At 37.8% G+C, this 11487-nt stretch overlaps 1 protein-coding gene across 2 annotated transcripts in view; it reads right to left on the bottom strand.

Moving 5' to 3' along the window:
• Nucleotides 1–416: 416 nt before the first annotated feature.
• GRK3 (G protein-coupled receptor kinase 3) overlaps nt 417–11487 on the bottom strand; it is a 120649-nt gene continuing 109578 nt past the window's right edge. For both annotated transcript variants that reach the window (XM_039861994.1, XM_039861995.1), the window contains one exon: nt 417–4291. In XM_039861994.1, the coding sequence (XP_039717928.1) occupies nt 4130–4291 (162 nt within the window). In that variant the 3' untranslated portion in view covers nt 417–4129. The remainder of the gene's footprint in view (nt 4292–11487) is intronic.

The raw sequence follows: 11487 nt of genomic DNA, 5'->3' as shown, positions 1-11487 counted from the left end.
TTAGTTCAAGCCTTTCAAGTCAACTTTATCTTGGAGGGAACATGATGTTAGATCTTTAGGAAAAACGTCTTTGAAAATTTAAACTATTATAAAGTTCACTCTAGAAATGGGCATGGCTGAAACAGCAAGCCCGGCCCTGTGATTCTGAGTTTTATTGCAATTTCAATGGATGTGCAGCAATGTCCACAACTGACCGACAGGGCGATGCACTGCCGGCTACCCAGATTCCACTGCTGGCCCTCCCCATGGCTGCAAGGCACACGCACCAAGACAGGGTGTTAGCTCTGGGTCCTGGGAGCCTAACCCGAGGGTGCTGGATGACATGCAGTAGCAACTTCATTTCTACAGAATGTTGAAAAGCAAATAGCCTCTTAATTCATTCAGCAGCTCCATATTCAAAAATAAAGTGATCAGGCCTAACGATAATTACTATTCAACTCCTCTGTTAAAAGGGGTGCTTTATGGTGTAAAGGTAATGATTTTTTTTTTTTTTTTACCTTTGACCTATTTCTCAAACTAGTCTCTCTGTGACACCCACTTCACCCACCTCCTGGCTGTCACCTGTCACAGATTCCAATTAAGCCCAACTCCTCTGGTACAAACAACAAAACAACAGGTCCGTCCCCTGGGATGGGGAGGAGTTAATTCAAGCATCTCTAAATGACACTGAAATACTTCCCTGAACATAACTGAGAAAATAATTATGTGATTAAATCTCCCAAGATAAGTCTTAACTCACACCAGCACATTTAAGGTATTTTTAATAGATTTACATCACGTGAAAAAAGTCCAACTTTGAGAATTTTGCTTCCTTCTTGATATGTTAAAATTGTGAAACATCAGAAAAATCAAATCAATTCCACTGAAAAGTTAAATATTGTATTGAACTGGCCTGATTGTAAATTCTGAATTAAATTTTAAAATTAGAGAAAAACACACTTTGATCTTTTAAATCTAGTTAAACTGCACTGTCAATTAGTAAATGAAATTGTTTAATGGCCAGTGAGGGCCTTAGAACAACAGTTTCTAATATCTGTATGGTATATTTCAAACTGCAAATCAAGCTAAATCTTGTTGAAAGCAAATCATTGTTTGTCCGTCCTTCCTTCCTTCCTTTTTTCCTTCCTTCTTTCCTTCCTTCCTTCCTTCCTTCCTTCCTTCTTTCTTTTGTCCTGTTTTATTGGTCTTTCTTCAGCAGAATGCTTCCTTTCCTGTGCACCTGGACCTCTGGCCCCTTCTCTTTATATAGAGAATTTGAAACTCTAATGTCAGTGAACTGACCACTCAGAGGCATGAGTAGTCAAACATTTGCATTGGCAGTGAAATAATAGCTAATTTCTAGAAGTTTTGCTGAAAAATCATACTTAAGCATGATATAGAAGAAAAAACCATGAACCCCAATGACGGGAGGGGATAAATGCACCAAAGAGAATATTTTAGGTTAAAAAAATAATCTTGGATTCACAAAAATTTTTAATTTATTCCATATATGTTCTATAGCAGCTTAAAGTAATCTATTATTTTTGGGCTTTGCTTTATTGATTCCTTCAAATTATGAAATCAAGACTTATAACATAATTTTATAAAAATATCAACTTTGATTATCTTCTTTGACAATGTTAAAATACCCCAACTATATACATCTAGAATTTTGTCCTTTTTACTGGTCCAAACATAGGAAGGGTCAAACAACTAGCAGTGATGTAACTCCTAAAACCTCCTAAAACAGCCACATACATCAAGACTTCTAAACCGACAAACTTCTCTGACCATGTGGCTATCAGGTGCTGACACAGAAGTGTACTCCGTCTGAAAACAGGAATACTTAGCCCATCACGACGGCTGCGGGCACAAGTTCAGGGAGAAGACTGCCCTCTCCATGACTGCCAAACCAGACCCAACACACCCGAGACTGCCCTGGCGAGCTGTGCGCCCTAATCACGGAGCACTTTCAATAAAATCCATCTTTGTAACGTCCTTCTCAGCGAGTGTGAGTTTGGGCGGGGGTGGGGGGAATGTGTAAAAGTTTACTTGGGGTATGAGAGTTTTAGGCAAATGGACTCTTGGGCTGTCTTCCGATTCATATTTCTTAAGAGAAACTTCTAAATTTCTAAAAGAGAGATTAACCCTATGTTTCACTCCAGAGCAAAAATGGTATTTTTTCAAAGAGATGCGAATCGGTGAAGCTAATGCCCTCGCTATGAAATGTCGGATGCTTAGCCCAGAACCTGAATGGGTCCCCGTGCCTTCTGCACACGAGGCCCTTCAGTCTGCCCAGCAGAGGCACCAGGCACAGATTTCTAAACTCTAAGTGCTGAGCACACGCACTTGAGAAAATGGCAGCAGCGAGAGCTGGACTTCACCGTGCCCGGGAAGACGCTCGCTCTTTATCGACAGCTGCTTTTCTGTCTCTGGTGAGTGTTTTCTTTCCTAAATAGAATTTGATTCTTCTTCCCTTTTAAAATCAGAAATACGTGTAGATAGTATACCCTCTTCTTATATTGGAAACGGCAGACAGTAGAACATCTAGTTTAAACTCCAGCTAGTAGCTGAGATGGATAGCGACCCTCCAAATTTCCAAAGTAACGCCTATGAAATAAAAGACTCGGTAATTATCTTCCCGACTCTCGAAATAAAATTTCATTAAAAAGTACTTACTTTTCCAATGAACACAGAACACAAAGGTAAAAACAAAGATTTGGAAGCACGAAACATATTAGGAACGGGATGCAGATAATTATTATCTCAAGTTATGTACCTTGTTAGTAGCTGAACTAGAAACGTATGATAAAATTGCACTAAGAACGGGACAAATAAGTGGACTTTTAAAATTATTATTATTTTTAGTCTGATGGCATGGAGGACTGTGCTGGGAAACACACCGGTTCTCATAAACCAGCATTTATTTGGGGCACAAACAGGGCATGGAACACATAGGGTCGGGGGGAAAGACAACATGGGGAGAGGACGCCACTGGGATCAAGCAAATAGTCTTCATGCTCTGATGCTGTCACTGTCACAGAACCACCCGCCCAGTGCGAAGCACTGTTTACTAATGACAGATAAATGACAATGTAAAAGTCAATATACACAGTTAACCCATTTTGACACATTCGTTCTTCAGCATTCTTTTTTCAATAAAATTCATTTTAAATTATACTAAAAAGTGAAACAGAGTTTCCTGTCTATGACTGATATGTTTTCTCAGGTCAGGCAAAAAGAACCAGAATTACTGTGTCACACCACGGCTTATTGCCGAATGTCAAAACCCGACACAGACTCACCCCTAAACGTTCATGTGTGCCCAAAAATATCAAAGTGCTGTTTGTTTACTTGAAGATTTCTGAAAATCACTACTGCCCTGAAATTTAAAACTCCACTGCCTCTCCTTCAGAATCACTGCAAACCTTTCCAACGGTCTGCTGTTGAATGCCTTCACTTATGAGCGACTCCCATGTCCTCTGAGGGCACACTCCCTCTGTTCCTGGCTGAATGAGAGCTCCCCATCAGCGGGAGACCCATACCCGTGGGTGCAGCACACACAGTGAGGGTCCAAGTGCAACCTTCTCAGAAAATATCTTCAGCTTTCAACCCCAGGACAGAAGAAACACATGGCCGGTCTCCCATCCCCCAGTAGTATGGAGCAAAGACATATAAACTCAGCAGTGGCTGTTTATAGATAAAATATGGCAACAGTGGGACGATCTATTACCCAACACTGCAGATGGTTAGAGTCCATGTTGTCGAGTCTAAGATATGTTTGATATCAGACATAAAAATTGAAGTGATAAGTAGGAATCATCTCAAGTCCAAGTTCATATATACCAAAATGAATGTGTAGCAAAGAAAAAATTTTCTTCTCTTCAGTAGTTTCGAGTATGGACAAATGTGATGGTGGTATGGGCACTCGGGAGCGAGGGAGGGCGGCCGAACCCGGGCCTGAGAATGGTCACGACTCCTATTAGGAGCATCTCAGTGTCCTGGGTCTTCACAGCTGTGGAAGAACCCGGAGGTAAGTGAATCCATCCTCTCTCATCCCTCTCCAAAAGGCTCCATTTCAAGAGCTAAGAACACCCGGCATGGCCTTCCTCGAGGCACCATCTTCCCAGGACCTTCCCCATCCTGGATGTCAGAGGCCATTGCTATTCCTGTGACAGAGGGGTGGCTTTGAGAGCTCAACAACGCCCGATCGAGACTTGTTGAGGAACTTTGGAGCGCGTCGCAATAACCGCTGGGCCTCTGTAAATGTTTCTGTCAACTCTTTCTTCCACTGCACAAACTCTGGATCACTCTAAATGGAAACACATGTGGAGAAGTTGTGACAGCTTTATGCATTTTGTCAACAGATGTGCATGCCTCTGGTAATAACCAGCGTCCCTGAACATCCCCCGCCCCCCATGAAAGCACACTGTATTTCTCTGCCCCACTCACTCAGCAGTGTCCTTAGGTGGTGGGTCCAGGGTCTCCTTGCAGAGGAAAGGCCACAGAAGCCCTTCAGGTGGTCTTCACGACCCCACTATGGCGATCACTGCCTTTAGTTTGCTTAAAGAGTATCCCTGATTTCTAAAACAACTCAAGTATAATTTAATTTGCTTTCCCTACATCTTTTTGCAAATACATTTTTCCTGAAGACATACATTATTATCCTTTGTATCTGCTTACGCCTTGCCTTGACGTCCCCTGGGTTATATAGCTTCATTTATTTCAAACTCTGTAGCCTTTATTATCTTTAGAATCTGTGACTAGTCTGTAGGTGGAACCTATGATTATCAGGAAAACGATCATTGGGAAAATGATCTATTGTGAGTTTATATTTAGTCATTAAGAAAGTTGAGATATTTTCAAATTTGGAGGCTCTTCCTCTTTTACACAAAAATTCTTATGAAAAACAGAAGAATAAAAAAGATGCTGAGTTACAGTGAACACTTGTAACCCCCCACCTCCCCCCAGCTAAAGAAACATACTTTATCAATATTTTGACAGTTTGTATTCCCCTCCCTAGTGGCTACCTCTCCTGAATCCCTCCCCAAAGATAAACTCTTTCATAAATTTAGTATTTCTCACTTCCCCGAATTTTTTAATATGTATATAAAAAATATGTATATATTTAAGATAAAATATATTAGTTTTACATTTTTAAGAACCTAATATAAATGGAATCTAGAGTATGTATTTTTCCACAAAGTATCTTATTTACTCCACATGCTCACCTTGGTATTATAATAGGTGTGAAATGGTATATCACCATGGTATATCTAAATCTGCATTTTACTAATTACCAATGAGAAATGAGGAGGAGAGAGACTTTAGGGAAGTATGTGTATGAAACTTTATTTTGTTTCAGGAGGAATAGATATATAGAAAATGAGGCAAGTAAAAAGGAACAAGTAGTCTCATTTCATGAAAAATAGAATATATCCAATAGGAAAAGAAGAATCAGGAGGTACTACACTATACTCAAGATTGTTTTTATATTCTTCCAAAGAAGATACACAAATGGCCAAAAGGTACACAAAAAAGATGATGCTCAATATCACTAAGTCACTAAAGAAATGCAAATTAAAACCACAAGGAGCTACCACCTCATGCCTGTCAGAATGGCCATCACCAAAAAGGTTAAGAGATAACAAGTGCTGGCGTGGGTTTGGATGTGGATGTGTGGGAGGCGGTGGGGTGTGGGTGTGGGGGGTGTGGGGAAGAGGGACCCTGGGGCACCTCTCGGGTGAGACTGCATACTGGTGCAGCCACTATGGAAAACAGCATGGAGGGTCTTCGAAACATTAAAAAGAGAACTAGTTAAAAATATGATCCAGCAATTTCACTTCTGGAAATATATCCAAACTAACTAACTCAAAAAATATATGCACCCCATGTTCATAGCGGCATTATTTACAATAGCTAAGACATGGAAACAACCTTAGTATCCACTGACGGATGAATGGAGATAAATATATAGATATATATCTATATCTATAGATATCTATATATCTATATCTATGTATCTATATCTATATCTACATATTTATATATATTTATATAGATAGATATATATATCTATATCTATGTATCTATATCTATATCTACATATTTATATATATTTATATAGATAGATATATAGATATATATTATTCAGCCACAGAAAACAAGGAAATCCTACCATTTGAGACAACATAAATGGACCCTGAAGGCATCATACAAGGTGAAATAAGTCAGACAGAGAAAGACGAATACTGTATGATATAACTTATATGTGAAATTTAACCAACCAACGAACAAACAAAAACACCAAATTCATAGAAAAAGAGATCAGATTTGCAGTTACCAGAGTGAGGGGTATGGACAGGGGCAGGTGGAAGAAGGTGGTCAAAAGGTGCAAACTTCCAGTTATAAGGTAAGTACTAGGGATGTGACGTACAGCACAGTGACTATATTTAACTTTGATGTAAGATATACAGAAAAGTTAAGAGAGCAGACTCTAAGAGTTCTCATCACAAGAATAATTTTTTCTTTTCTTCTTATTTTATCTATATGAGATGATGAATGCTAACTAAACATATGTGGTCATCATTTTATGATATCTGTAAATCAAACCATCATATTATACACTACACCTTAACCTTATACAATGATGTATGCCAGTTATTTCTCAATAAAACTGGAAAAGAAAAACAAAATGACTCAAGTCTGTAAAATAATACATAAGGAGTTTTGACAAATTTAATATATGTTCACATGCAGTAAATGAAGTAAATAAACCATGTTTTGTATCTACTACTGGTTAGCTCTTTATGCTCTTTACACACACACACACACACACACACACACACACACAACACCAGTGCCCCAGTAGAAAAGTGTTCAGGAATTAAATCTGGGCTACAATAGTACTTTAGTGAGAGAAACATGATATTTCCCCTTTGAGGAGTCATTTTTGTATCTTACTTTTATTTAAATACACAAACCTTATCTTTAAACATGCTGAAAGATCTGGAAAATTATGTAACAAATAAAATCCTAGTTCCCTGTTAAATACTGGACGGAGTTGCCAGATAGTGTAATCAAGTTATTTCACATACTTCCTCCTGATGTGTTCTAGTATTTGCATCTTTAAAAATAACTTAATTTGCTGAAAACTTCGTACCTTAGGGCTTTCTTGAGAAGTTTCTTTTTTATTTTATTTTGTATTTCAATTTTTTTTTAATTTAATTTTTTATGGTGATATTGGTTAACGAAATCCAATAAGTTTCAGCTGTATACTTTAACAGTAAGGCATATGCTAAGTTTCTAAGTTCTAAAGCATAGAGTAAGAAAATGTTTTATAACCAGGCAACCATCTTTATATATATATATATATATATATATACATATATATATATATATATATATATATATATATTTATTTATTTATATATTTATATATATATATATAAAATTGTTCTAAATTTTAACTATGAAAAATAATACTCACCTTACACATTGCAAGACAAACTGTTTCCCTCCTTTTATCCTCAACAAATGCATTTTTGTCTTTAATCTGAGTTTCTTCCACAGACAGAATCTGTTCCATTGTTAGTAAATTTTGCTAACCATAAAAGGAAAAGTTATAAATTACTTCAAAGTATTTAATGATTTCTTAAGTTAAATTAATAATATCAAAACTACCAGCTTAGAAAGAAAAAAAAAAAAAAAAAAATCAGCATTTTTCTTTCTTTAATGGGAGAGGGGGGCGCTGGGCAGGGCAGGATAGCCATAAAGGAATGTATACAAAAGCTCAAATTATAACATCTTAAAGAAAACTGCAAATAAAGGAATGACTCTAGAAGGCCAAACGGCAAAGCTGTTCCCTCAATACAGAATTGATTTTTGAGTGACTATGAATCACATGTATACTTTCTGTATCAAGCACTCGTCTAAATTCCTATCAATAAAGTTGTGAGGGAACAATGACGCACTACACATGATTTACATGAGCCCAAGGTGTGTGGTTGAGTTTTAACACAGAAGCTCAGTAAATGCTAGGTAAAGTTAGCTTGTAAGCTAATGCTATTTTGATAATATCAAAATGGTGTTATCAATATAGGTGACATCCTTAAAAGATTGTCACTCTAGGTCTATAGCATTATTACTTAAGGTGAATGCTATAGTGTCATGAGCACCTTACCATTTTATGTTTTTTTGGATAAATACTCCAGGAATCCTAAATGAAAAACAACACCATCATAAACTCTCATGTTTGCTTTTTCTTTATTTATACCTGTGAATCCACCATGCATACTACGTATCTTCTCAAATAGAACACTAACCATTGACTCTCTTAAAACCAAGATAATTTACTGCATCTGATGTTAAACAAAGGAAGATTTTTTTAATTGTTTTCAAATATCTTGAAAAGTGGGATAATTTCCTTTTGATGGGCACAACAGCAACTTACCAGTAGATAGCATAATAAATGCATAGTGTGCCACTCATTAGCTGGCATTATATATAATAACAATAATAGTAATAATAATACATATGAATTATAACTCATATATAATAATAGATAATACATATATTATAATGTATATATTATATAACACCAGCAGCTGAGTTATAATCAGGGCCCCTCCCCAAAGAGTCTGATTAATCATAACTCAGATCCTAGATGTATTAATTTTTAGAAAATGCTTTCTATGGCATTAGTAATAGTGAGAGGATCTTGTTTATGTAAAATATGGTAATATGCAGTAGCAATCACTCATAATTAAACAGCAACTTTACCAACAGGGGTATAAAAAACACATTCCCAAGTCAAATAATTGGGCTTCTTTCTATCCACACTGCTGATCACTGGAGAACTGATGGGCAGCATTCTGATATATCCAACACATGAACTATGTTTTGAACATGTGGGGCCACTGTCTTGCTTAGTCGGTCCTCAATGACTAACCATTCCCTCCCCAAGAGTGGAAGCGTACCACCCACCTGGGCTGGCAGTGTTCCATGGTAACAAGTCCTGGGCTCCTCGCACAGCAGGCACTTAATAAATGCTGCCTGACTTGCTAAAAGGGACAGTGTGGATCAGAAATTTCTTTTTATCTTGTTCACAAATATTAACTCTTGCAAGGACTTCAGAGGGTAGATGTGTCTTCCCGACTATTGTATGGAACCCACTTATAATTTTCTGACTAGGTAGAGATGAAAGGAAGGATGGTTTGGTGACCTTGCCTCGGTGCCAAGCATGACAGCTTACATCATTTACTGCATTTCATTTGCCTTCAACTAGGGGAGGCCAGCTGTATAATGGAGACACTGGGAGTGCGAGCGGAGCCTGGTCAGAATCACTCCTCACTTACAACCGTCTAATGATGTCGTGGGCGCCAGACCTTCCCTCTCTAAGCCTTGGTTCCCTCTTTATAAAATAAGAGTTGGACCCTCAAAGGTTGGTACACATTAAATGAGGTTTTTTTTGTTTTTTTTTTTTTAACAGCACCTGGTTGAAGATAAATATGCAAACAGTTGTCGTAGTTGTTGTAATTTCTACTTCTCCCATTTTATAGATGATGAAACTGAGGCTTGGAGAGCCAGCATAATGTACTCAAAGTACTCGAGACACTGGTGCCAAAGTCCTGGATTTTTCATCTTGTTTGATCTACTCAACCACTCTCCAGACTTCTTCGAATCTGTTGGCTTTTGACCTCAGTAAATGGCACATTCGGTTTTCAGATATTACAAAATCCTTCCTTGATTCAGAAGTTTAAACGTTACAGTTTGAACATGAAAATCTCATGCATACAAGTTAAAATAGACACACAGAGCTTAGGAGGCTATTTTACAAGATATGCCAGCAATATAAAATAATCATATGACATTCGATAAGAGTAACAGTGAGCACTTGGTAATATGCGTTAGACTTACTCGTGACTCTCCCTCTCCTCTCCATTCAAGTCTGTTTGGAAAGAGGTAAAAATATCGACGCTGCCACTGAGTCAGAAACGGGTTTCCCAGTTTCAGCATGTACCCATGCATAATACAGTCTTTTCCCAGAGCGTAATCTGAGGAATATAAAATAACTATACATTAAATATGCTCTGAAACAGAATGTCTATATTATTCTTGGAAAGAGAGAATTACATTCTTTTTTGGGAAAATCAAGTTTCTATAAAAGTAACACATTGTAGAGATCATTATTTCAGTTTTTAAATGAATGTGAACTGGGAATCTAAGAACAGAGGTTTCTTTAGCTGTTTCTCTACTAAAGTACTAAATAGTTGCTGCTCGACTTTCTGATAAATTCATGATGATGTTCATTTATTGCTCTGAGGGCAAAAGTTTGTTCTCGAACTATTTTTTCAGTATGTAGAACAAGATCTGGAGAATACAGTATAATTAAATTCAAACCACACCCAAAGCACCTCTGTCTCTATGTGGGACTGAGGCTCGATCTTTACCCTACCCCTTATTTTATCAATAATAACAGAATGGGGATTTTCTTGTCGAAGTAAGCCAAAGTAACACAAGGATCAAAACCTGTTTACTCCTTGACTTAGTTATGTTTATCCCTCGAATATGTGGGTATGTAGAGAGACTCAACATACTCATGTTGAATCCCGATTACCCTTTTATAGTAAAGTACTGACTCAAAAATAAAATAAAAAAGGTTAATTTTAAGTGGCTTGCTTTGCCTTTATTAAGAGCTTGGGTGATTGTGCTAAGATAACTCATTCGCTTCCTCAGTCATTCATCCAACAACTATTAAGTGAGCGCCTAAACGCTGGGCACGTTCTAGGCATTCCGGATTCAGCAGTGAGTAAAAAAGACAAAACTCCTTGCCTTCAGGGAGCTTTCATTCTGGTAGGAGATTCAGACACAGTCAAACAAGCAATATCCATGCTGTGTTGCAGGAGCTGTGACGGGGTGTGAGCTTCACGGAGGTGCCATTATAACGGCAACTGTGTCAGCACTTCTAAACTGTATTCGGAGTCCAAGTTTTCACTCCAGAGATCTAAGCCTAGCCTATACTGTTCTGTAAAGGTGACTTCTGAGATCTTTAACCGAGACCTCATTATGCCCAAATTAATTACTTAAACATGAAGACAAATACATTAATTTGTTAGACGCTCCAATTATAGCTCTAATTAAAAGGAAACACTTCGGCAAGGTCATTTTTTCCTGGGTCTAATTTGTCAAGATTCGAGTGACATCAGGGTCCTCCCTGGAGCAAATTACCATTGACAGAATTTCCTGTGTAAAATCCACTACAGCAAACACAGTCTGGAGTAATCTCAATGGAGCTGTTCTCTACAGAACAGCTTAGAAACAAAGCCCTTTTCCCTGCAGAACGGAGGTAGGCACAGTCAAAGGGTCGGAATGTTCCGTTGGTGTACTCAGGGCACTTTTACATAGGAGTAATTCATCTAGCATCGAGGACACTTTTTTCAGTAGATGATAAATGCTACTGAGAAACTGTGGACAAGACTGGTAAAGACTGAAGATGCCCCCCTGCAA

Source organism: Pteropus medius, unplaced genomic scaffold (assembly GCF_902729225.1).
Source record: "Pteropus medius unplaced genomic scaffold, Ma_sr-lr_union100, whole genome shotgun sequence".
Classification (NCBI taxonomy): Eukaryota; Metazoa; Chordata; class Mammalia; order Chiroptera; family Pteropodidae; genus Pteropus; species Pteropus medius.
The sequence above is the reverse complement of the archived record's forward strand: the minus strand, read 5'-3'. Positions and strand labels throughout refer to the sequence as shown.